Source organism: Salvelinus namaycush, chromosome 2 (genome assembly GCF_016432855.1).
Source record: "Salvelinus namaycush isolate Seneca chromosome 2, SaNama_1.0, whole genome shotgun sequence".
Taxonomy (NCBI): domain Eukaryota; kingdom Metazoa; phylum Chordata; class Actinopteri; order Salmoniformes; family Salmonidae; genus Salvelinus; species Salvelinus namaycush.
The window spans coordinates 65021850-65049757 of record NC_052308.1 but is presented as its reverse complement, the minus strand read 5'-3'; the positions used below and the strand labels follow the sequence as shown (position 1 = coordinate 65049757).

At 41.2% G+C, this 27908-nt stretch overlaps 3 protein-coding genes across 3 annotated transcripts in view; 2 read left to right on the top strand and 1 right to left on the bottom strand.

Moving 5' to 3' along the window:
- LOC120022783 (protein AF-17-like) overlaps window positions 1–10130 on the top strand; it is a 29513-nt gene extending 19383 nt beyond the window's left edge. Inside the window, exon 18 of the mRNA XM_038966783.1 lies at window positions 6597–10130. Coding sequence (XP_038822711.1) covers window positions 6597–6666 — 70 coding nt within the window. The 3' untranslated portion in view covers window positions 6667–10130. The remainder of the gene's footprint in view (window positions 1–6596) is intronic.
- A 7766-nt stretch (window positions 10131–17896) lies between these two features.
- Window positions 17897–19992, top strand: LOC120066178 (CDGSH iron-sulfur domain-containing protein 3, mitochondrial-like). Its single transcript, XM_039017361.1, has 3 exons — window positions 17897–18215; window positions 18543–18659; window positions 18894–19992. The coding sequence occupies exons 1-3, from the start codon at window positions 18126–18128 to the stop codon at window positions 19077–19079; spliced, it is 393 nt and encodes a 130-aa protein (XP_038873289.1). The 5' UTR covers window positions 17897–18125; the 3' UTR covers window positions 19080–19992.
- A 385-nt stretch (window positions 19993–20377) lies between these two features.
- LOC120066172 (polycomb complex protein BMI-1-like) lies at window positions 20378–27866 on the bottom strand. Its single transcript, XM_039017348.1, has 9 exons — window positions 27753–27866; window positions 26922–27049; window positions 26665–26761; window positions 26476–26531; window positions 22761–22899; window positions 22517–22553; window positions 22155–22253; window positions 21846–21926; window positions 20378–21675 (listed from the first exon to the last, which is right to left on the bottom strand). The coding sequence occupies exons 2-9, from the start codon at window positions 27037–27039 to the stop codon at window positions 21301–21303; spliced, it is 1002 nt and encodes a 333-aa protein (XP_038873276.1). The 5' UTR covers window positions 27040–27049; window positions 27753–27866; the 3' UTR covers window positions 20378–21300.
- Window positions 27867–27908: the final 42 nt, after the last annotated feature.

Genomic DNA, 27908 nt, shown 5'->3' with positions numbered 1-27908 from the left:
TCCTCAGATTCTTTGTACTCCTGTGCAGGGGTGAAAGTAGAATTAATTTCATCCCGGTACGGGACGTCCTGTAGTGCACCAATTTTTTTTAATAACATATAGAATCCCTATTAATTCAATAGGATCTCTGTGGGCCTAGTTGTAAAGAATTGTAATTTAACTTTTAAAATGTATGACCTTTTATTTGGTATTTTATTAGGATCCCCATTAGCTAAAGCAAAAGCTACCCTTCCTGGGGTCCACACAAAACATGAAATAATACAGAACATTAATAGACAAGAACAGCTCAAGGACAGAACTACATAAATTGAAAAATGGCACACACAGCCAACATATCAATACATATACACAAAATATCTAGGTCAAATAGGGGAGAGGCGTTGTGCCATGAGATGTTGCTTTATCTGTTTATTTTCAAAGATTTTTGCTGTTCATCTGAGAAATATGAGATGGAAGGGAGTTCCATGCAATAATGGTGCTATATAATATTTGACACTTTCTTGAATTTGAATTTGTGGCATAAACACAACCAGTAAAGATGTTTTCATCTGATTGTCAAATAATCACTTCAAAAGGCTCCTTTACTAGGCTACCCACGCACGTTCATCCAAATGCAACATATATCCAGCCTCTTAATAGTGGTGAATGAAAGAGACATCTGTTACACAAAACTCCAAAAAGTGTAATGACATTTGGCAATTGTCATTAGGCCAGAATGTATGCGTCCACTGCTGTCCGTGCACGTCTCGGTGTCAGCCACTCATCACTGCCTTGTCAAAATGTCTGGGTTTTTGTCAAACCACATCGCATTTTGGAGCGTAGGCTATACGACCCGTTTGCAAGTCCATTCGCTCATTTTACATGCCTCTGACATGCGGTAATGATAAAAAGTGGTGTAATAGCCTACAGTTTTCTTGACATTTTGTTATAATTATTGTTACAGGCTCATGTTTTACCGGAAAGGCGTACCTCCATTTAGTTTGTTGGGACGCCGCATCTTTTCTGTACAGCCTTACTTTCACCCCTGGCTGTGTGGTTTTGGGAATGGCTCCTGTGCCTCATCTGGTTGTTCCATACAGTAAAGGTGGACTGTAGAGGGAGGTTTTGACTGGTTCAGAGTTCAAGGAGTCACTATGGCACATCGATAAGAATGCAGAGGAAATTAAGCAAGAATCCAAATAGAGCGGTTTATTGAACACAAGACAAAGGAGCAAATCTAATTTATTTATATAGCCCTTCTTAGATCAGCTGATATCTCAAAGTGCTGTACAGAAACCCAGCCTAAAACCCCAAAAAGCAAACAATGCAGGTGTAGAAGCACAGTGGCTAGGAAAAACTCCCTAGAAATTCCAAAACCTAGGAAGAAACCTAGAGAGGAACCAGGCTATGAGGGGTGGCTAGTCCTCTTCTGGCTGTGCCGGGTGGAGATTATAACAGAACATGATGTTCAAATGTTCATAGATGACCAGCATGGTCAAATAATAATAATCACAGTAGTTGTCAAGAGTGCAACAGGTCAGCACCTCAGGAGTAAATGTCAGTTGGCTTTTCATAGCCGATCATTCAGAGTATCTCTACCGCTCCTGCTGTCTCTAGAGAGTTGAAAACAGGTCTGGGACAGGTCAGGGTTCCATAGCCGCAGGCAGAACAGTTGAAACTGGAGCAGCAGCACGGCCAGGTGGACTGGGGACAGCAAGGAGTCATCATGCCAGGTAGTCCTGAGGCATGGATCTAGGGCTCAGGTCCTCCGAGAGAGAGAAAGAAAGAGTGAGAAAGAGAGAATTAGAGAGAGCATACTTAAATTCACACAGGACACCGGATAAGACAGGAGAAATACTCCAGATATAACAGACTGACCCTAGCCCACCGACACAAACTACTGCAGCATAAATACTGGAGGCTGAGACAGGAGGGGTCAGGAGACACTGTGGCCCCATCTGATGATACCCCCAGACAGGGCCAAACAGGCAGGATATAACCCCACCCACTTTGCCAAAGCACAGCCCCCACACCACTAGAGGGATATCTTCAACCACCAACTTACCATCCTGAGACAAGGCCGAATATAGCCTACAAAGATCTCCGCCACGGCACAACCCAAGGAGGGCGCCAGTGACTCAACCCACTCAAGTGACGCACCCCTCCTAGGGACGGCATGGAAGAGCACCAGTAAGCCAGTGACTCAGCCCCTGTAATAGGGTTAGAGGCAGAGAATCCCAGTGGAGAGAGGGGAACCGGCCAGGCAGAGACAGCAAGGGCGGTCCGTTGCTCCAGTGCCTTTCCATTCACCTTCACACTCCTGGGCCAGACTACACTCAATCATAGGACCTACTGAAGAGATGAGTCTTCAATAAAGGCTTAAAGGTTGAGACCGACCGAGTCTGCGTCCCTCACATGGGTAGGCAGACCATTCCATAAAAATGGAGCTCTATAGCAGAAAGCCCTGCCTCCAGCTGTTTGCTTAGAAATTCTAGGGACAATTAGGAGGCCTGCGTCTTGTGACCGTAGCATACGTGTAGGTATGTACGGCAGGACCAAATCGGAAAATAGGTAGGAGCAAGCCCATGTAATGCTTTGTAGGTTAACAGTAAAACCTTGAAATCAGCCCTTGCCTTAACAGGAAGCCAGTGTAGGGAGGCTAGCACTGGAGTAATATGGTCAACTTTTTTTGTTCTAGTCAGGATTCTAGCAGCCGTATTTAGCACTAACTGAAGTTTATTTAGTGCTTTATCCGGGTAGCCGGAAATTAAAGCATTGCAGTAGTCTAAACTAGAAGTAACAAAAGCATGGATTAATTTTTCTGCATCATTTTTGGACAGAAAATGTCTGACTTTTGCAATGTTACGTAGATGGAAAAAAGCTGTCCTTGAAACAGTCTTGATATGTTCGTCAAAAGACAGATCAGGGTCCAGAGTAACGCCGAGGTCCTTCAGTTTTATTTGAGACGGCTGTACAACCATAAAGATTAATTGTCAGATTCAACAGAAGATCTCTTTGTTTCTTGGGACCTAGAACAAGCATCTCTGTTTTGTCCGAGTTTAAAAGTACAAAGTTTGCAGCCATCCACTTCCTTATGTCTGAAACACAGGCTTCCAGCGAGGGCAATTTTGGGGCTTCACCATATTTCTGTCAGCGTGTGTAAAAGAGGCGAAGTCAGGTGCAGGAGAGTAGCGTGATGTAAACAGGGGCACTTTATTAAAGTTCCAAAGCGAGAGCATAACATAAATAAAATGCGCTCAAAAACACAGAACATAACAAAAGTAAAGCGCGTAAAAAGACACCACAGCAACATGAAACAATTACACACAAAACATGATGGGAACAGAGGGTTAAATACAATTGGGGAAATGAAAACCAGGTGTGTATGGAAACAAGACAAGACAAATGGATATATGAAAAATGGAGCGGCGATGGCTAGAAAGCCGGTGATGTCGATCGCCGAACGCACAAGGAGAGGAGCCGACTTCGGCGGAAGTCGTGACAGTTTCATTGAAATGTACAGCTGTGTGTCATCCGCATAGCAGTGAAAGTTAACATTATGTTTTCGAAGGACATCCCCAAGAGGTAAAATATATAGTGAAAACAATTGTGGTCCTTAAACGGACCTTGAGGAACACGGAAATTTACAGTTGATTTGTCAGAGGACAAACCATCCACAGAGACAACCTGATATCTTTCCGACAGATAAGATCTCAACCAGGCCAGAACTTGTCCGTGTAGACCAATTTGGGTTTCCAATCTCTCCAAAAGAATGTGGTGATCGATGGTATCAAAAGCAGCACTAAGGTCTAGGAGCACAAGGACAGATGCAGAGCCTCAGTCTGACGCCATTAAAAAGGTCATTTACCACCATCACAAGTGCAGTCTCAGAGCTATGATGGGGTCTAAAACCAGACTGAGGCATTTCGTATACATGGTTTGTCTCCAGGAAGGCAGTGAGTTGCTGTGCAACAGCTTTTTCAAAAATAATTGAGAGGAATGGGAGATTCGATATAGGCCGATAGTTTTTTATATTTTCTGGGTCAAGGTTTGGCTTTTCAAGAGAGGCTTTACTGCCACTTTTAGTGAGTTTGGTACACATCAGGTGGATAGAGAGCCATTTATTATGTTCAACATAGGAGGGCCAAGCACAGGAAGCAGCTCTTTCAGTAGTTTAGTTGGAATAGGGTCCAGTATGCAGCTTGAAGGTTTAGAGGCCATGATTATTTTCATCATTGTGTCAAGAGATATAGTACTAAAACACTTGAGTGTCTCCCTTGATCCTAGGTCCTGGCAGAGTTGTGTAGACTCAGGACAACTGAGCTTTGGAGGAATATGCAGATTTAAAGAGGAGTCCGTAATTTGCTTTCTAATGATCATGATCTTTTCCTCAAAGAAGTTCGTGAATTTATTACTGCTGAAGTGAAAGCCATCCTCTCTTGGGGAATGCTGCTTTTTAATTAGCTTTGCAACAGTATCAAAAATAAATGTTGGATTGTTCTTATTTTCCTCAATTAAGTTGGAAAAATAGGATGATCGAGCAGCAGAGAGGGCTCTTCGATACTGCACGGTACAGTCTTTCCAAGCTAGTCGGAATACTTCCAGTTTGGTGTGGCGCCATTTCCATTCCAATTTTCTGAAAGCTTGCTTCAGAGCTCGGGTATTTTCTGTATACCAGGGAGCTAGTTTCTTATGACAAATGTTTTTAGTTTTTAGGGGTGCGACTGCATCTAGGGTATTGCGCAAATTTAAATTGAGTTCCTCAGTTAGGTGGTTAACTGATTTTTGTCCTCTGACGTCCTTGGGTAGGCAGAGGGACTCTGGAAGGGCATCAAGGAATCTTTGGGTTGTCTGAGAATGTATAGCACGACTTTTGATGATCCTTGGTTGGGGTCTGAGCAGATTATTTGTTGCGATTGCAAACGTAATAAAATGGTGGTCCGATAGTCCAGGACTATGAGGAAAAACATTAAGATCCACAACATTTATTCCATAGGACAAATCTAGGTCCAGAGTATGACTGTGGCAGTGAGTTGGTCCGGAGACATGTTGGACAAAACCCTGATGTAACAAAAATAGAACAGTTTGGCTATAATGACCATCATTATGTTTGGAGGAAAAAGGGGGAGGCTTGCAAGCCGAAGAACACCATCCCAACCGTGAAGCACGGGTGTGGCAGCATCATGTTGTGGGGGTGCTTTGCTGCAGGAGGGACTGGTGCACTTCACAAAATAGATGGCATCATGAGGGAGGAAAATGATGTGTATATATTGAAGCAACATCGCCAGACATCAGTCAGGAAGTTAAAGCTTGGTCGCAAACGGGTCTTCCAAATGGACAATGACCCCAAGCATACTTCCAAAGTTGTGGCAAAATGGCTAGGATTTTACGAGGATTAAATGTCAAGAATTGTGAAAAACTGAGTTTAAATGTATTTGGCTAAGGTGTACGTAAACTTCCGACTTCAACTGTATTTGGCCTTGCGTTTTAGGTTATTGTCCAGTTGAAAGGTCAATTTGTCTCACAGTTTCTATTGGAAAGCAGACCGGTACTCAGTGATGTGTTGTGTTGGATTTGCCAAAACATAACACTTTGTATTCAAGACATGAAGTACATTTCTTTGCAGTTTTACTTTAGTGTCTTAGTGCAAACAGGATGCATGTTTTGGAATATGTTTACTCTTTACAGTCTTTCTTCTTTTCCCTGAGCGGTTTCCTTACTCTCCTGCAACTGAGTTAGGAAGGACGCCTGTATCTTTGTAGTGACTGGGTGTATTGATACACCATCCAAAGTGTAATTAATAACTTCACCATACTCACAGGGATATTCAATGTCTGCTTCTTTTTTTTTACTCATCTACCAATAGGTGGCCCTTCTTTGCCAAGCATTGGAAAACCTCCCTAGTGTTTGTGGTGTTTGAAATTCACTGCTCAACTGAGGGACCTTACAATTAATTGTATGTGTGGGGATGAGGTAGTCATTCAAAAACATCTTAAACACTATTATTAGTCCATGCAATGTATTATGTGACTTGTTGAGCAACTTTTTACTACTGAACTTATTTAGGCTTGCCATAACAAAGGGGTTAAATACTTGACTCAAGACATTTCTGCTTTTCATTTTTAATTCATTTGTAAACATTTCTAAAAACATAATTTCACTTTGACGTTGTGGGGTATTGTGTGTAAGCCTGTGACACAAAATCTCAATTTAATCCATTTTAAATTTGGGCTGTAACACAACAAAATGTTGAAAAAATCAAGGGGTGTGAATCCTTTCTGAAGGAACTCTACATACAAAGTTTCAAGACTCTAGGTCAAATGGGGCGGTGGATATGACTGTGACGGTTTATAGGACAATTTTTGCCCAAGTTGCTCATGGCCTCTAGTGCCAAATGATAAAAAAGTGAACAATCTGCTTGGCTGTTAACCCCTAATTATTCAATGAGTGTGACCATGGCCAGGTTTATTTTGGTCCCAAAAAATAAATGGAGAAAAAAAACAGCATACAGTATATGCTGCAGTCTTTTTTTGGCCCAGCACCGTTGGATTAATTTTGGATGTGCATATCACTACACATTTTCAAGTACCTTATCTCTTGGGCTGTGTGTGTCTCAGGAGCAGCAGGTGGTGGTCTATCAGATGCTGCAGCAGCAGCGGCAGAGGGAGCTACAGCGACTCACGCTAACCGGGGCCCTCACCTCCACCCCCACTTCCCAGTCCCCCAACCTGGGGGCCTCGCCACTGCAGGGTGGCCAGGGACACCCCCTCTTCGGCCTGCAGGATAATGCACTTCACAAGCCCGGGGTGAGTGTCGATATGCAGTTGTTCGAGACTCCTTATTTGAATAGACCATTGTATAGGTCAATTCTTGATCAACTGAAGCTTTAAAAAATGAACTGCTTTCTAGGAGGTTGACTTGCTTCGTAACGCTGTTAAACCTGATGATATACTGTAGCTGTATACTCCATCAATGTTGATAAATGTATGTGTGGGCCGAACATCTAAACTCACAGGTCAGTTTTAAATGTGTTTGATTTCAGGGGGTGGGAGAGAAGGGCGGAGACAAGAATGGCTGACATGTCATCTTCATGTCTGAACTGTTGCAGCTGTAACAGCAGCTATAACAGCAGCTATAACAGGGGAAAGGAAAGTAATTGAGCTGTTCCATCCAGAAACTAATGTCACCTTTAATCTCCACCTGAAAGACTCTTGAACTCTCTGTCTTCTATCATCTCTGTCTTTCCCCCTCTTTTATGAATGTATAATGGATTCCATTTAAACGGTTATGTTTTTTTTAATGCATTGAATTCCTTTTATATGAGAACGTTTTTTTCTTCTAGGTCTGTACGTGTGTAGGCAGCTTTCAGAGAGCATGAATACAGTGGTCTGTAATTGAATTGCACTAATCTGTTAGCTAGACCAATTGGGTTCGCTCTTGTAGCAGAGCCAGAGACTCTGGAGTCCTGACTGTAAATGTGGAGAGTATTGGGGTCCAGCATAGAAATTGGACTCTGGTGATCAATTCCAAGTCAACCCCTAGCCGCTACTCTCAAGGCACTTCCTGAGATCTGAAATGATTAGATGGGCGTAAACAATATGATGACTATTCCACCTAGCCAATCAGAAGACAAGGTAAATCAATGACCTTATAACTTTAAACCTATCCAATCCTTTTAGATCTACTGGAGTGCCTATGGGTAGGGCTAAGTGTCGACTTGGAATTTGGGTGTGAGTGTTTTGGGCCAAAGTGTCCTTAGGCCATAACTTTACTGAAGCACTGACCCTCCACTTAAGCAATTATACCCCTGTGGAACCAATGTATGTATCCCTCCAAACATCCTTGTTGAGGACAAACTGTCTGACACCTCTCTAAACATCAACTGTCTTCCTCAAGGTCTGTCTTCCTTTCATTGTCTTCCCTCCCATATATTGTACAACTATGCTATTCCTATTCTACCCTATTAAATGTCACAGCTACAGACTGGCACCAAATGATCTGGGGACTGGCATTGACAGTGTAGAATGCTAACTATGCCTCAGTCCACCCCTGAGAATTTAGAGAGAATGTATGATGTTCAATATGTGTGCCACTGCCGAGATTAATCCAACGAAACCAAACATTTGAATATTGTCAAAGTAAATATGTAAGAAATTCATATTTTTGTTTCCTCAACCCATGTGTACTTTGCTGATATAGAACCTAATAAGGGACATTTGGTACTTACTGTTTCTAGGCTACTTGGAACTGACAAGTTAGTGATGGATTAGTATGAATATTTTGCACTCTATCCTGAAGTGTTAGTGTTTTCTTATTTGTTTCGGTTGTACATATTGTTCTTTTGATGCCCGGAAAACGAGTTGTTCTTTTAGCAATACTGTATAGTTGTCAATGCCTTAAAATAACGCTAGAGTTACTGAGGAAAATCAACACACCCATAACAGCCAAAAGGCAGCTTCTTTTCTCTTCTCCATTTCTTAATCTAGTTTTTGTTCTGGTTACATTTACCGTTATTTCAGATTTAGGCGCAAGCACTCTTTTCAATCTTACCATTTATACTATTGATAGGCAACGGTGATCATGTCAACAATTGTACAATGAAAATATGTTTATTGGTAAGTCTCAAATCATCTGTAATTGTGTCTTAAGATGCTGCTCATTGTTCTGTTTCTTAGAAGAACTAACAAGCAACATCCCATGTTAGATGGTATCACTTTACTTGGTCGTAAGATCTATAAAAGGCTGTCATAGTAATGACATAGCAGTCATGGTATTTGTGACTATGTTCTTATACAATTGTGACTCAAACTCTTATTGCTTTCGTCAGGTCAGTGTTGAATCAATTGTCATCAGGTGACTTCATCTGTTATGATACGACTGCCTATGACATCTGTTACGTCATTCTAGTAACACCATTATGTCTACAGTATGTCTTACTACTGAGATCATGATGCCAAGTCACAAATGTTACCATTCAGAACACATAGGCAACTCGGAGACTCTAATATGTAACTTTCTTTACTGCCTGCTGCATCTACTTTCTTGTGTGGCACATAATAACAGGTCCTTCTGTGCTGGGATCAAGCTAATCTATTATCATTGGCCGTTCTCCCAGGTCTTTTAACTCACTGTTAGACTGGAATAATATTTTTCCTTTGTGGTGTTCGTTACTCATCTTATTTTATCATTTCCTAATTTAACTATGGTCAAAGGTCATTTCCAAATGTGTATTGGTTTTCTGTTTGCAACCTCGATATTGACCTCCCGTACATGTGATGTCGGTAAGTATTGGAACTGTTCTGTTTTTTGTAGTTAGTTGTCAGTGAGGAACTTTCAAGCGACTATGTTAGTTGGTAAAATACTGTACCAACGAGACTATAGGAGAATGTTAACGTTGATAACACATGAGCCTATTCCTCCATATTGACAGGACTTCCAAAGGAGGTCTGCGGTTGAACAAGTACGTCCTTATGAGTTGTTGTACGATTAAGGTAAAAATCTAGGAAAGAACATGTCGAAGAGATTGTTTTTGACTGAAAGAGTACTGCGAAGGAATCTTGAAAGGGAATCTTTCCCATGTTGCACTGGGGCGATTTGGCCCAATGAAATGTAAATCATTTTTTTAATATACTTTTGTTGTTTTTTATTGTTTGAGTACAAATTGTATACTTAAATGTGTTTGTGTATAGACACATTCATTTTCTAAGCTTTGAAGTTGGGTAACCAAGATAATCCATGTTGTTATGTATGTATGTCGTTATGTGTATCTGTTATGTAATACAGCATATTTAAGCACCTCTCTCTCAATGAAGTTTGATGAAAATGGAACTAACTTCTTGGGACATAAAATGCATGAAATGCAGTTAAGTCTCGCAAATCAGTAGCTAAATACCAAGTTAGACTACGCATAGTTTTTAAATGCATTGTTCTCAAAAAATGTTTTATGAAATTTAAATTGAGCACTGCATTTGAGAAAAGACAAGCATTGTTGTCAATGTACAGTGTATTTGTTTGAGAGAATTAATCAACAATGAATTTGCCAATATTCAGACTTAATGCCCCTGTAAAGTATTTTGATATTTTTGTGTAAAAATTAAAAAGGTACAATTAAGACGACTGAACTTTTACTGTCAATAAATGTATTTTACTGAGTTGATTTGCATGTTCTCTTGGTTTCAAAGCTTTATTTACAGACTGCAACATTGACAAAGTCCTTATTGTGTGCATCACTAACTTGAAGCAGCCTGTCATAATGCCTTCATGAACCAGTTATAACAGTGTTATGAACAGTCATAACTGAAAGAGAGCGGCTCTCCAGTTGGGCTGGCCTGTGACGCACTGACACATTTTCCAGTCAGAGGAATAAGGCAACCTCACAGAGAGTTACACACAATAGAAACTGTTATTTCCAGAGGACATACGTATGAGATGGATGTGGTTCTGAGTAATAGCACAAGATAAATTAGTAGTTTGGGGAGACAGTTTATGATCCCCCTAGTCCAGGGATGGGCCACTTTGATGGAAGTAGGAGACACAAAAAAATCTGAAAAATCTGAATTCATCCTGAGGGCCTGCAATTGCTCCCGGATCTGCGTACCCACATGTCCCTGGCCTAGTCTCTCTGGCACCGCCAGGGGATGGGTGGAGTGAGCTGCATGAAGTTAAAAAACTCAAAACCAGGGGAATCTGTAACAATAACAGTGTCATGAACCAGTCAAAACACTGTACAAGAAGACATGAAGGATTGGTGACATAGAGATAGATAGAGGTGAAAGTAAGGCGGTATGGTCCCGACAAAATAAATAGTGGGGAAAGGCCATATCGGTAAAACATGAGCAAAAATGAGTGAATGGACTTGAAAATGGGCGGTATAGCCTACAATCCAAAATGTGATGTGGTTAGATATGAATACTGAAATTTTGCAAAGGTAGAGATGAGTGGCCGACACAGAGACGCTCGCGGACAGTTCTGGCCTAATGGAAATTGCCAAATCTCATTACACTTTTTGGTGTTTTGTGTAACAGGTGTCTCTTTCCATTCACCACTGTTTGGAGGCTGGAAATATTTTACAAGTGGATGAACTTGCACAGGTAGCCTAGTAAAGGAGCTCTTTGAAGTGATTATTTGACAATCAGATGAAAACATCATAACTGGTTGTGTTTATTCCACAATAAAGTTAATACATTTTAAAAATGAAATTACAATTATTTACGACTAGGCCCACAGAAATCCTATTGAATTAAAAGGGAATCTATATGTAATTCTATGATTAGGCCCATAAACATGTTTGCACATATAATTAATTCTACTTTCACCCCTGGATAGAGGACTCCTCTTTATATCTGTACCATTGTAGCGTCTGTGACAGCATGGGCAGCGCCATCGTGGCTACAACCCATAGGAATCCCCACCCAGTTGACTAATTTGACTACTTTAAAATGCTGGAAGTATGGTGGAAAGAGACAAAGAGACAGGAAAACAACCTCTCCCTCAATGTGAGCAAGACAAAGGAGCTGATTGTTGACTACAGGAAAAGGCGGGCCAAACAGGCCCCCATTAACATCGACGGGGCTGTAGTGGAGCGGGTCGAGAATTTCAAGTTCCTTGGTGTCCACATCACCAACGAATTATCATGGTCCAAACACACCAAGACAGTTTTGAAGAGGGCATGACAAAACCTTTTCCCCTCAGGAGACTGAAAAGATTTGGCATGGGTCCCCAGATCCTCAAAAAGTTTGACATCTGCACCTGTCACGCCCTGATCTGTTTCACCTGTCTTTGTGTGTTTCTCCACCCCCCTCCAGGTGTTGCCCATCTTCACCATCATCCCCTGTGTATTTATACCTGTGTTCTCTGTTTGTCTGTTGCCAGTTCGTTTTGTTCGTAGAACCTACCAGCGTTTTTCCCCTTGCTCCTGTCTTAGTTCCTGTTTTCTAGTTTTTCCCGGCTTTGACCCTTCTACCTGTCCTGACCCTGAGCCTGTCTACCCTCCTGTACCTTTGCCTCACTAATCTGGATTACCGACCTCTGCCTGACCTGACCCTGAGCCTGACTGCCATCCTGTACCTTTTCCCCTGTTGTTGTAATAAACATTGTTACTTCGACACAGTCTGCATCTGGGTCTTACCTTAAAACGTGACAGCACCATCGAGAGCATCCTGACCGGTTGCATCACCGCCTGGTATGGCAACTGCTCGGCATCTGACCATAAGATGCTACAGAGGGTAGTGCATACGGCCCAGTACATCACTGGGGCCAAGCTTCCTGCGATCCAGGACCTATACAATAGGCGGTGTCAGAAAATTCTCTGATTTCGCACGGCAAGAGGTATCGGAGCACCAAGTGTAGGACCAAAAGTCTCCTAGACTTCTACCCCCAAGCCATAAGACTGCAATTAATCAAATGCCCCCCCCCCCCCATTTGTTTTGTACACTGCTACTCACTGTTTATTATCTATGCATAGTCACTTCACCCCTACCTACATGTACAAATTACCTCAACTCACCTGTACCCCCTCACACTGACTCGGTACTGGTACCCCCTGGATATAGCCTTGTTATTGTTATTTTATTGTGTTACTTTTTATAATTTTTTACTTTAGCTTATTTGGTAAATATTTCCTTAACTATTCTTGAACTGTACTGTTGGTTAAGGGCTTTTAAGTAAGCATTTCACGGTAAGGTCTATACTTCAGGCCATGTATTCAGGGCATGTGACAAATAAAGTTTGATTTGATTTTAAACCCTCAATGGCACAGCCCATGCTAAAACAGCCTTTTGGCCACTAGAGGCCTCTATCTTCCTCTATGATTCTAGTTTTTCGCTGCTCTGGCACCCCGCTGCTCTGGCACCCCAATGGTGGAACAAACTCCCTCACGACGCCAGGTCAGCGGAGTCAATCACCACCTTCCGGAGACACCTGAAACCCCACCTCTTTAAGGAATACCTAGGATAGGATAAAGTAATCCTTCTAACCCCCCCCCCCCCCTTAAAAGATTTAGATGCACTATTGTAAAGTGGTTGTTCCACTGGATATCATAAGGTGAATGCACCAATTTGTAAGTCGCTCTGGATAAGAGTGTCTGCTAAATGACTTAAATGTAAATGTAAATGTAAATGATTGGTGATGGCTGAAGAAATTTGGCTTGTCACCAAAAACCCTCACAAAATTTTACAGATGCACAATTGAGAGCATCCTGTCGGGCTGTATCACCGCCTGGTACGGCAACTGCACCGCCCACAACCGCAAGGCTCTCCAGAGGGTGGTGCGGTCTGCACAACGCATCGCCGGGGGCAAACTACCTGCCCTCCAAGACACTTACAGTACCCGATGTCACAGGAAGGCCAAAAAGATAATCAAGGACAACAACCACCCGAGCCACTGCCTGTTAACCCCGCTACCATCCAGAAGGTGAGGTCAGTACAGGTGCATCAAAGGTGGGACCGAGAGACTGAAAAAGAGCTTCTATCTCAAGGCTATCACACTGTTAAACAGCCATCACTAACACAGAGAGGTTGCTGCCTACATAGAGACTTGAAATCATTGGACACTTTAATAAATGCATCACTAGTCACTTTAACTTCTTCGGGATCGGTGTTATATGTATATATTCTTACTCAATTCCTTACTTAGATGTGTGTGTATTAGGTTGCTGTTGTGGAATTGTTAGATTACATGTTAGATATTGCTGCATTGTTGGAACTAGAAGCACAAGCATTTCGCTACACTCGCAATAACATCTGCTAACCATGTGTATGTGACTAATAAAATTTGATTTGATTTTGATTTGTATGGAAGTGGACCTCGCCCTGGGGTGTCTTTTTACATTTATAGGCCAATAGCTTACCTGTCTGTGTTACAAAATATCGCAACAATCATTGTCATTGGTGATATAAACCCATTTGGAAGTTGATACTTGTTGTGGGCGGTCTAACTTGTCTTTTTAATTCATTTTTTTGTGAAAAGGGTGAAGTGAAAGCTACTGTAGATTGTTTTGTCTGACTTTTCTTAGGAGGCAGCCTTACTAAAAACCAGGACGTCTACAAAGACGCTCGCGCGCCGCTTCAGGAAGAATAAACGTGATCATAGGAACAATGCGTAATGGGACCATGGCAATTTTGAGGCAACCTCGGCTATTTGCAGCTGTTACCAGTTCAAGCATATGTATAAACTCAAGGCAAATCCATTTTTGTAAGTAGGTCGCTTGTGAGATTTGACTGCAAGTGCAGTAGTTATAGAATAACACCTTTTGTCAGCTTTCTGTGGCGATCTGGATTCCAGCCTCTCTGTAAAGCCTCACTAAAATACTTGAAATAGACAATATGAGTATTAAAGTATCACTGTTGACATGTGCATTTGAATAAAAAATATATATAAATCTAGATTCTAGCGTTTAAAGACTAATTATAAGGCACTGTATGAAATACCAACATGTATGTTGTTCATAGTAGATAAAGAAAGGGCAGCTGTTCAAAGAAAACCTGCATAGTCATTAGAGAAGACACCTTATTCACCCATGGCACAGAAATGCCATTCATATGGTAGTGAAAAGGAGGGGTGCGTCACTTGAGTGGGTTGAGTCACTGGCGTGGTCTTCCTGACTGGGTTGGGCCCCCCCTTGGGTTGTGCCGTGGCGGAGATCTTTGTGGGCCTTGTCTCAGGATGGTAAGTTGGTGGTTGAAGATATCCCTCTAGTGGTGTGGGGGCTGTGCTTTGGCAAAGTGGGTGGGGTTATATCCTGCCTGTTTGGCCCTGTCCGGGGGTATCATCGGATGGGGCCACAGTGTCTCCTGACCCCTCCTGTCTCAGCCTCCAGTATTTATGCTGCAGTAGTTTATGTGTCGGGGGGCTAGGGTCAGTCTGTTATATCTGGAGTATTTCTCCTGTCTTATCCGGTGTCCTGTGTGAATTTAAGTATGCTCTCTCTAATTCTCTCTTTCTCTTTCTTTCTCTCTCTCGGAGACTACCTGGCATGATGACTCCTTGCTGTCCCCAGTCCACCTGGCCGTGCTACTGCTCCAGTTTCAACTGTTCTGCCTGCGGCTATGGAACCCTGACCTGTTCACCGGACGTGCTACCTGTCCCAGACCTGCTGTTTTCAACTCTCTAGAGACAGCAGGAGTGGTAGAGATACTCTCAATGATCGGCTATGAAAAGCCAACTGACATTTACTCCTGAGGTGCTGACTTGTTGCACCCTCGACAACTACTGTGATTATTATTATTTGACCATGCTGGTCATTTATGAACATTTGAACATCTTGGCCATGTTCTGTTATAATCTCCACCCGGCACAGCCAGAAGAGGACTGGCCACCCCTCATAGCCTGTTTCCTCTCTAGGTTTCTTCCTAGGTTCTGGCCTTTCTAGGGAGTTTTTCCTAGCCACCGTGCTTCTACACCTGCATTGTTTGCTGTTTGGGGTTTTAGGCTGGGTTTCTGTACAGCACTTTGATATTTCAGCTGATGTAAGAAGGGCTATATAAATAAATTGTAACTTTTAAATTAGTGAAGCAGCATTGTGCCATTACATCTCAATCCTTAATGAAATAGTTGAGCTAAAGCAAAGTTCAACAGTCATTTGGCAGGTCCACTGAAGAGGCTATTAAATTCCAAGTTACATTATTTTAGTACGTTTTCGTGGTGCAGGGTTGGAACAAAAAAGATTGTCCACCATGGCAGGGGTTCCCAAACTTTTTAACTCAGGCCCCCCTTTCCAGCATTGGGGAACATGCCCCCCCCCCCCCCAACAATTTCTATCACAAGCACTGTTCATGACACAAACCAAGGAGAGAACATTTAGCATATTTGAAGCTTTTTTTCTGCAATTCTACACATTTTGTCATTGGGTGCAGATAATTATTTTGCCGTTTTAAAGCAAATTTTCTTGTAATTCTATACATTTTGCCATTTCTAATGTGTATTCATCTAATATTGAGTGACTTGACCATTACTACAAAATCTTTGGACTAAAAAACCTAGCTTAAAAACGTTAGCTGACATGGGCTTGTTGATCTGGACATTTCTGTTATAAATAGCTCTCTAAGGTATGCAATGACTGACATGACAAGAGGAATACTGATGATGCACTATCCAATTTCGAAATGTCACCTTGCGCATTCTACTATTACAACTTTCAAGATGACATTTAAAAAATAATAATAATAATGGGGGGGGGCTGCTACAGTTTGCACCAGTTTGCACCATGAGTTCTCAGTGCCAGGATCAACACTTCTGTCATATGACAAGACTAAGCAATGCTCTATTATTGTGTGACTAAACTACTACTTCCTCAGATGCAATGCTCCACTCAGATCAATAAAGCCAGTTGTTTCTGCCAAGATGCCTTTCAGGGTGAAAGTGACTGGAGGCAAATGCTACGTCTGGTGTGCATGTGGACACAGCAAGAAACAGGTGAGTGTTAGGCATTGAATGTTCAAAGAGCACTTTGGCTTAAAATTCCTGCCTGTGCAGGACTCTAGCCTGTACCCTAGTTATTGATGAAAAAACAGGCCCGACTAACCCGATGTATAATGTCGGGGCCTGTCGGGCTCGGGTCGTGTAGCAGAGTTCTAGTTCAAAGCATTGAATGTAAAAAATTATAATAAAGAAGGGTTAGGACTGATGAGCCAAAATGTACGCAGTATTAACCCTTTCCTATTCCAGCAGAGGGGATTTATGCCTATATGCTATTTTTAGGTCTTCTACATGAGAATAATGTTTCAGATTGTAATCTGTGCTATAATTTACAAATGAAATCAGTGAAACAATAGCTCTGACAGTCTCGCTATCTCTCTCTCTCTCTCTCTCTCTCTCTCACCCTTTCTCTGTCAGCCCTTCTGTGACGGTGCTCACAGGACTCAAGCACCCAGCATCTCTCCACGACACTTCACTCCCGAGAAGGACAGCACCCTTATGCTGTGTGCCTGTAAGCTAACCAAAAATGTACCTTACTGTGATGGCACACATTTCAAGGTCATCTTCTAGCATCTAGTCAGCTCAGTGAAAAAAAGTGTTTAAAATGAATAAAATAAAATAAATGGCATGAAGCAGCTAACTTCCTTATACTGTACTGCCTATATTCATTGTTCATAAATCACTTGTTGACAAACATTTTATTTATGATAAATGGATAAAGGCATTTATGTTTTGTCACTGTCCATAAGATAATAGATAATAGCCTACTATTTCAATACACATTATGTCATTCTTATTTTTTATTCCTTAAACCATGCATTATTTTGAGAAACAGTCAGGCAATGTAGATATTAAAAGAAGACAGTGACTTTTGGCCTACATAGAACAAAGCTCATGTTCATGTTCAAAGGAAATCATCAAGGAGCCTGAGCTCAAACTGGAGGCAAGACATGATGCAATGATAGTGAAATAGGCCTACTGCGACAAATCAAAAAAATATGTTGTATTCATATTTGTCTAACATGCTGGCGTCGGGCAAGTTCATATAGCTGATATATGATGATCGTTCTTAAACTAAGTTAATGTGTAAAAAAAATATAACCAAAATTTTACTTCTGCTTTTAACCCTACCCCTCCCGAAAAACACACAGGTTTTGGAGAGGTGTGGGGTGGTAGCCACACTGAACACTCGGGGAGCTGTTGTTGTGAGGGTTAAGTGCCTTTCTCAGGGGCACAACAGCAGGCAAATAGATGCCAGCAACCAATGGTTGCCAGCTCACAGATTTTTTCCAGTCGGACCTGAGATTCAAACTCGCAACCCTCCGGGGCACTGGCTCACCTCTCTAACCGCCAGGCTACCTCCAGTTCTAAACTAATTCACTTTTCACCCGGTGAAACTCTTTCCAACGGGGTAAACCGGGCCAGATAATCGAATCCCCTCAATGCTGCGCATCTTGGTTGGAGAGAAGCGCATGCAGCGGCTCACGTGACTGATTTCCGGAAGCCACCTCTACATGACCAGCTGTTAGCTACACAAAGTCTCCGCTCGTCCTTATCTCAAGTTCAGCTAACGTTGGTTGTTTGTTGTTGATGCCATTTTCATTTTGTTGCAAATTGTCTGTCACTAATATGAATAAGTTGAATTTGAAGGCTTTATTTGGTTGTAAATAACAATATACAGACCACAGAGTAGCAGCCGCAGGCTACTTAATAGCACGCACCCACAACCAAATATGAACACGATCATGTCAGACAGAGTGCGCAAATTAGTTTCTGCAACCTTGATACAACCTTGGACATGGCCGATTATTACCGCCCCAAAGGTAAGCAAACGATTAAGTCTCAAGGAAGAAGTTTCACATGGTCAACAACTACAAAACACAACCTCTCTTTTGCATGTAAACAAGTTGTCTTTGGTTACAATGTTGCAACGGTAGCCTGCAAGTCAAATGGTGGGTTACAATGTTGTGAGGTGAGGATTTACTCCTACTCTATAGCATTGGGAGGAAGTGATTTATTGTTATCTGCCGTAATATAATTTTCCATGTTCTTGTTTGCTGACCACACACAGGCATTTGTAGGATGCATTCACTGAATTTGCATAAAGGAAATCAGTTTTGCTACCCTAAATCTGAAACTTATCGTTACAGGTCCAGCTCTCCAGTCTATCCAGTGAGCCTGTCATCGCTTCCAAAAAGCCTTTCAAGGTGGAGCTTGTAGGGGGAAAGCGTTACTCGTGGTGCACTTGTGGACACAGCAAGAAACAGGTGAGGGCACTACAATCATGCTTTACATTGGTCACCATGCGCCCATCACTCTGCTTTCAATGAAACATGTTCATTGAACTCTGTCATGATCCCAATGTGGAATTGGATCAGATTTGCTTTAGCATACCAACGCAGCAGATTATTCAGTAAAGACCACAGAATCTAGCAGCAGTAACTAATTTAGAATTTGAGGTTCTCAATCGCTGGCTTGTTTCTCCCATCTTTCTGTCTTAGCCTTTCTGTGATGGAACCCACAAGACTAAAGCCCAGGGCCTGATGCCTCTGCGCTTCATCCCTGAGAAGGACTCCAAAACTTGGCTGTGTGGCTGCAAGTACACCGCTAACCCACCATACTGCGATGGCACTCACAAGCAGGAATTCATCCAGTCTGCCCTGCTCCCAGAGAACACAGACTCCTGAATGGCTAGGCACTGAATATGCTTTTGTCCAATTCACTGAGGTGTGGGTCCTCTGAGTTCTGGTCCTGAAGATGTAGGACCAGACTCACTGGTTCAGAAAGTAGCTCTGCACTTGGGTGATCAATGGCAAACAGATGACTTATATACATATCTGACATACTGTGACATGCTTAGATCTGATGTGAAAAGATCTGTGATTAGTGGAAAAAATATCAGAATTGGGCTACCTGTCTAAACGCAGCCTTAGGAACCTCATTAGAATATAATGGGAAACTCTGGGCTTAGAACTAGCTTTGAACAAATCTCCCATTGTCATCCATACAAGATTTGCATGACATAAGAGCTCTGTGAACAACTCAATTAAGGATTAATCCTATGATAAGCAATCTGCAAAGTGATACTTGTTATGGGGCAATTCCACAATGATGCTGAGATTCAGATATTTCACTTTAAAATGTAAAAACCAATGATTAAAGTTAATCAAACCATTCAACTTTATGCACAAGAACTAGTTTTAACAATTTCCACAAAACACATTTACTTAGAGTGCGGATGCAAAGTTAGGTAACAGAATCAGTTTCTCATTCTTTGCAATCATTGGTTTGTGTTTGGCATACATTTTAAAGTTAAAAATTGTTCTGTCACCGTGGAATTGCCCTGTGTGTGGTATGCACTGGTGCTTCTGTAAATGTTTGAAATTGTGATGAAACAGATATTTAAAATGTTAATGCTCTGCTAATGATACGCACAAGTATTGTGATGGACTGTGTCTCAAAATCAAGTATTGTAATAGAACACAATCATAGGCTTGCTGTAAGATTAACTGTTTAAGATGTATTTTTATAGATCTAAAAACAGTATTATTCCCTCCATGGTGTATTCTGTCTGTGTTGAAATTAAAATGATCAAATACATTTTTTACTTTCTCTTAATTACGGTCACATTTTGCCATGCTATAACCTGTTTTGTACATCACTTATGAAGAAATGCAACGGTTCAACCTAAAGCATCCTCTGCATGGAAGTCATGAAAATCCACAGATTCTTTGGAGGGCACATAGTTGCCATGGATCCCAACTTAAAATCAAGTTAAGTTAAAAATTCCTAAATAGCAGCATAATGATAATGCATGCTTTAAAGCTCTGCTACTCATGAATTGTTGTTGATAGCAATTTAACAGATTTCTATGTATTAAAGGTCCAAATGGAGACTTATCACAAGAGCACTGGCAAGTTCTGATATTTGAACTACTCAAGAACATAACCCCAAAACTAATCAGAACGGGACACTGAACTCAAAACCAAGTAAGTAAACTTTTTAATGACCTAAACATGCACATATGGCTGATATTTTAGAATAATATCATTGAATGGTCAAAATATACATTGAGGGAATGTCAAAAGTGTATGAAAATACAACATGGTCAGATATACAATTCCCTTTGAGCTAATTTCTCTAAGTAGAACGGGTACCAGTATGTAATGTTGAAAAACATGTACGGTAAGCTACGTTTTTCAGACAATTGTAGTGCTGCTTGGGGCTTGATAAATAATGGCTTTTCTAATGTCAAAGCACAGGGAAGTTCAGTACTCGTATACTGTGATCTGCATTTCAAAGAAAAGTGCATCAAACTTTTCGTACATATCTATTGTCCTTGATGATTGGGGCCATTACCAGTAGAAAGTACTGCATCTATCTACATACACCAGAGTTATTATATACAGTGTGACTGACGGCAAGAAGACAGATCTTGCTTTTTTATTTCTAGTTAATATTTATATATATATATATATATATGGACATTGGCATTGCAATGCCATTCAGCATTTTGTCAATTTATATTTTAAAGCCAAATTAATTCTGAAGAATTGAGGGAAGGAATCATTGAACCGACTGCATATTATACAGTTACAAAACAATTACAATATCCTGTATAAAAGATACTCTATATACATGGCCAGGTATGCATGAATGCTCACATTGGATACATATTGTACATTTTGTATGTATGTTTTACTCTAACACACAGTCACACACACACACATTGAAATTAAATGTCTATTTGGCTGCACTTGACAGTCTTTTTGCTGATCACAATCGCCCTCTCCCTCAGTACTCTCTTGGCAGATTTTCTCCTTGTCTGTCCATTGGTCCATTGAGGGGCTACTCTGACATTTTGGGGCAATTCCGTTCCACTCTCCATGTTTCTGAGATGTATCAGGTTTAGGTTGGGGCTGGTACAGCCCCTTTGTCCCCTCCCCTAGTCTCAGTCGCCGCTCCATTGCTTTTGCCGTTGACATTCACCTTGCGGGCGTTGCTCCCTGACTTGGAGGCTAGAGGGAGCCGTTGAGTACCGTTGGGTCCTGTGGTACCGCTGGGGCTCTGAAGGGTAGAGGGTTGGCCTCGGAGGGCTGGGCTGGGCAGGGTGGAGGCTCTGGGGGCCTGACCAGCTGGGCTCAGGGCCTTGTCGCTGTGGGAGTCGCTCTCAGAGGTGGGGCTTGTGTTGACGCCGTCGGAGTGGGCCTGGGCGGCACCTTGGGACAGCCTTCGACGCTTCCGGGTGGGCTTGACCCAGTACTGCAGGGGGAGGGGGCCATTCTGCAAAGAGTCACAGAGAGAAGATGAGAACTCTCCAGACACGTGAAAAATCACTCCGATCCTAGGACCTAGCAACGTAGATGTTTAGTGAAGTTGGGATTAGAGTTGGAAGTGACAACTGAAGCTTGGTCAGTGTTGTTGTTATAGCCAGTGTGTCAGTTGGCACTTACACGTCGCCAAGAATACATGTAGGCAATATCCATCAGCGTGTAGTAGTCCTTTAAGGGCTCATCAGCGTACAGCACTTCAATCTGTCAAGGTAGAGAGCACTATTACACATGAATAGCACACAAGTCCAAGAGAAGGGTGTGAAGGATGGGAATAGTAGGGCTAGTCTACCTAGGCGAAAGCATGCATGATCTACTGTATAGGAATGCAGCTTGTCACTAAAATAGAGTATTGCGACAAAGCCGTTGTTGGTGTATACTATGGCTTTCTATGGAGTTGTGAGGCGGTTCTGTGCAGCCTGTAGAAATTACCCGTAAGGTGTTTGGAATGTCCATCTTGCTACGCAGGAACTTGGCTAAGTGCAGGACTGTCATGGCTGCCGGGCATTGCAGGAAGCGTTTGCTGTTGGTCTGAAAATGAAGAGAACAGTACGTGTGGTTAGAACAGAGTTATAACTAGAGGGTAAGGGCAGGACATAATATGAAAGGTTATAAAAATGTGGTCCTGTATGGCTCAGTTGGTAGAGCATGGTGCTTGCAATGCATGCACGCATGACAGTCGTTTTTAAAAGCGTATGCTAAATGAAATGTATTATCATTTAGATGGTGTGGATGACAAATTGACATTAGCGTTGGCATTTATTGGGTTAGCATTTTATGGTTGAATCACTCACATTGTCTCCTTCTGTATCCACAGGTTGTGTGTCACTTCTATAAGCAAATGGAAAAACAGCATGGGTTAAGATGAGCATAGCTTTGCTTTGAAATGCTTTTTTTACCCAGCGTTCTGTTAAACGTATTAGCACGTAGAGATACAACCCTATTGTAACACATTTGGTCTGTTCGACAGGAAACAGAAACATCCTATCTAATTGGTTGCATGAAAAAGATTAAGAGATCACACATTCTAGAACTTACTTGTTCTTCTCATGGAACTGAATGGAGAGACTGATGATTTCATCTTCTGCAATAATAGTTGGCTCCTCCACCACTTCTCCTGGCTCCAGGTGTTGGTTTTCCTGGTTTGTGTAGAAGTCCCGCCTTCGTTTCATCTCATCTGATGTAAACAAAAAGTCAGAGTGAAAAATACGTTGGCACATGTCCGCTTTTAATTATTAAAAGGGGGCAACTGTTCATGGGCAAAGTCTCAAACAGGCTTATTATACTGTAATTAGCACTAAATATGCTCCTTGTAAAATACACTGAACACAAATATAAATGCAACATGTAAAGTGTTGGTCACATTTTTCATGAGCTGAAATAAAATATAAAAAATGTCCCATACGCACAAAAACGTATTTCTCTCAAATTGTGCGCCCACATTTGTTTACATCCCTGTTAGTGAGTATTTCTCATTTGCCAAGATACCTGACAGGTGTGGCATATCAAGAAGCAGATTAAACACCATGATCATTACACAGGTGCACCTTGTGCTGGGGACAATTAAAGGCCACAACACAATGCCACAAGTTTTGATGGAGCATGCAATTTGCATGCTGACTGCAGGAATGTCCAACAGAGCTGTTGCCAGATAATTTAATGTTAATTTCTCTACCATAAACCACCTCATACGTTGTTTTAGAGAATTTGGAAGTACATCCAACAGGTTACAACCTCTCACTTTCGGTTATTTGAAAATGAAATAATCTAAGAAATATTGCCATTTTTAAAACAAGTCTTAAAGTTGGTTGCAATTTCAGTTTAATCCACCAGAAAAGACTGAACAAATATTACAACAAATATTATGGTTAAACTCAAATATACTAACTGATCAAATAAAAATTGAGCGAAAAAATGTAAACAGTATAATCTTTGTAAATGATATCATAAATAGGACTGGTGGAGTCACACTAGCAGCTAACAAAAATATATGGAAATGTCTGCTCTATCCAAAATTACAACCAACTAATTGCACCATTACTGCAAAAAATGGAAGAGGCAAGAGGAAGGGGGAAAAACCTGTGTCGGCCCTGCATTAAAGACCATAATTGGTTAAAGAAAATTGTGATAAAAAAGTATACCAGTTTCATTTAAGGACCAGAAAATTGACAGCTGTGCCATACAGATTGCAAAATAGTTGGGAAGAGATTAGGGATGTACTGATTCCATTGCACATGGTTTACGAACAGATACACAAATGACAGCGAAAGTTAAATTAAAATTATTATACACTATTCTAGCAACCAATAGTATGAGATGTATATTATATATATATATATCATACTATTGGTTGCTAGTAAACCTCTGACTTCAACTATATATATATATACACACACACACACACACACACACACATATTATATATATATATACACATACAGTTGAAGTCGGAGGTTTACATACACCTTAGCCAAATACATTTAAACTCAGTTTCACAATTCCTGACATTTAATCCTAGTAAAGATTCCCTGTTTAGGTCAGTTAGGATCACCACTTTATTTAAAAAAAAATGTAAATGTCAGAATAATAGTAGAGAGAATGATTTATTTCAGCTTTTATTTCTTTCATCACATTCCCAGTGGGTCAGAAGTTTACATACACTCAACTCAATGAGTATTTGGTAGCATTGCCTTTAAATTGTTTAACTTGGGTCAAACGTTTCAGGTAGCCTTCCACAAGCTTCCCACAATAAGTTGGGTGAATTTTGGCCCATTCCTCCTGACAGAGCTGATGTAACTGAGTCAGGTTTGTAGGCCTCCTTGCTCGCACACACTTTTTCAGTTCTGCCCACAAATGTTCTATAGGATTGAGGTCAGGGCTTTGTGATGGCCACTCCAATACCTTGACTTTGTTGTCCTTAAGCCATTTTGCCACAACTTTAGAAGTATGCTTGGGGTCATTTTCCATTTGGAAGACCCATTTGCAACCAAGCTTTAACTTCCTGACTGATGTCTGGAGATGTTGCTTCAATATATCCACATAATTTTCCTCCCCCATGATGCCATCTATTTTGTGAAGTACACCAGTCCCTCCTGCAGCAAAGCACCACCACAACATGATGCTGCCACCCCCGTCCTTCACAGTCGGGATGGTGTTCTTCGGCTTGCAAGCCTCCCCCTTTTCCTCCAAACATAATGATGGTCATTATGGTCAAACAGTTCTATTTTTGTTTCATCAGACCAGAGGACATTTCTCCAAAAAGTATGATCTTTGTCCCCATGTTCAGTTGCAAACCATAGTCTGGCATTTTTATGGCAGTTTTGGAGCAGTGGCTTCTTCCTTGCTGAGCAGCCTTTCAGGTTGTCGATATAGGACTTGTTTTACTGTGGATATAGATACTTTTGTACCTGTTTCCTCCAGCTTCTTCACAAGGTCCTTTGCTGTTGTTCTGGGATTGATTTGCACTTTTCGCACCAAAGTACGTTCATCTCTAGGAGACAGAATGCGTCTCCTTCCTGAGCTGTATGACGGCTTCGTGGTCCCATGGTGTTTAAACTTGCGTACTATTGTTTGTACAGATGAACGTGGTATAATCAGGCGTTTGGAAATTGCTCCCAAGTATGAACCAGACTTGTGGAGGTCTACAATTTTTTTTCTGAGGTCTTGGCTAATTTCTTTTGATTTTCCTATGATATCAAGCAGAGGCACGGAGTTTGAAGGTAGGCCTTGAAATACATCCACAGGTACACCTCCAATTGACTCAAATTATGTCAATTAGCCTATCAGAAGCTTCTAAAGCCATGACATCAAACATTACTTGTGTCATGCACAAAGTAGATTCCTAACCGACTTGCCAAAACTATAGTTTGTTAACAAGAAATGTGTGGAGTGGTTAAAAAAATGAGTTTTAACGACTCCAACCTAAGTGTATGTAAACTTCTGACTTCAACTGTATGTATGTATGTATATATATATATATAGTTTTGTATATATAGCTTTGATGTCTTCACTATTATTCTATAATGTAATGAGTATATATATATATATATATATATACACACACACATACATACAAACACACACACATACATACAGACAATACCAGTCAAAAGTTTGGACACCTACTCATTACAATATAGAATAATAGTGAAGACATCAAAACTATGAAATAATACATATGGAATCATGTAATAACCAAAAAAGTGTTTAACAAATCAAAATATATTTTATATTTGAGATTCCTCAAAGTAGCCACCTTTTGCCTTGATGACAGCTATATATATATATATATATATATATATTTTTTTTTTTAAATAGGGTTTTGGAAATGATGCAGACAATTACATCGATAGAAGCCACAATCTATCTTCAATATTAAAGCTGATCTACCCCCTAAAAAAGGACATCCAACCGGCCTTACAACCGCAGATCATGAGTAACCACGCCAGCCCCAAGACCTTCATATCCGACTTCTTCAACCTGGGGGGGTGCTGAGGAGTATTTCTGGCTTTAATAAAAGCCCTTTTTTGGGGAAAAAAATTATTCGGATTGGCTCGGCCTGGCTCTCCAGTGAGTGGGCCTGTGCCCCTGCCCAGTCATGTGAAATCCATAGATTAGGGCCGAATGAATTTATTTAAATTGACTGATTTCCTTCTATGAACTGTAACTCAGTAAAATCTTTGAAATAGTTGCGTTTATATTTTTTGTTCAGTATTTGTATAGAAAACCCCTTACTCAAGAGATATGGTCTTACCTTTGAATAATCCAGGCACCAGCTTGTATACAATGTCCTGTAGAGTCTTGTCTGACCTGAGAAAGGATATGCAAATGATAAAGCCACTTACTAAAGATAAGACCATGTTGGTTGCACTTATAGACGGATAATAACATAAGTCCTCCGAGAGAGACGTGTGCACGCACACACACATGCAATGTAACTAACCTGATGCTGAGCTGTGGACACGTCTTGTGTACTTGCACATCACATCTGGGGCAGAACTTGTTGGTTTCCAGGAAGGCAACAATGCACGTCTTGCAGACTGAAGTAAGAACACAGACTTAAAGCAGGTGACTTACTGTAGGACTTTTTATGAAAAGAAAATGCATTGTAAATCTACGTTCCTTTTCTACATCAGTTTATAGGCCATATAGTCTAGCCCATATGCATTTAGAATAATGCAGTGGCCCTAGGAAACTTACATGAGTGCAAGCACTCCACGATGGTTGTGGCATCGATGAAGTAGCCCACACACAGTGGGCATACCAGGTTAGGATTCAGCTCTGTGATTTTTAGCCGACTGGGTTGCATTTTATCCATCTGGAAGGATCTGCAAAAAGAACAACCATCAGCCAAAGAATGACTTTGAATATTTATTGGATAGCAAGATTTGAACCACTAAAGTACATGACACATTTAGTGACCTTTTTCTGCTGTAGTTGAATTGTTTTCAAACACAAAGCCTACACATACAAAATGTGTACTGACATATTGATGTGGTCCACGGATATTGTCTATAATAATATGGATCACTTGTTTTTGTTAGAAGCAGTTATGCTTCTTGTAATGGACCAGTGTCATAGCTACTACACAGAATGGCTACTAGTATATGACCATTTATTAGTAATTATTTCCCGCCTGGTTGTTTTTTAGATATTACCCATCCACCAATCTAACAAAATACGTTTGGAACTGCTGTAGTCTAGACCTGACTACCCCAGTGGGGCCTCCTGTGCACGATGAGGCACGTACCCCAAACACCGAGAAGACCCACAATGAGCCCCTCCTGTACCAGTGGGTTCTTATGCATTATAGATAATTTTCATAAAAACTATGTAAAGATAGACGAAAAATATGCTTAGATGGATAGTGGGAAACAAAGCAGCCATCTTAAATTCAGTGACAGGACTGGATATGAGAAACGAACAAGAGAGAATCTAAACATAACACCGAGTACCTCAGTTTGTGAGTTGATGTACCTGTGCATCGCATTATGCGAATAAAAACAATTGATGCCTTTCTTTGCTTCCTACCTGATTTGACATGAAAAACACCCGTACCGCCCGACGTGGATACAGGTAAATTATTTTGAGTCGGTTAACGTTAGATTTTGCAGCAGCGCCAGAAAATGGCTTTTTTTCCCCCACATAGTCAGAGGACCGCCCATTGTGGTCACGTGATATTATTTT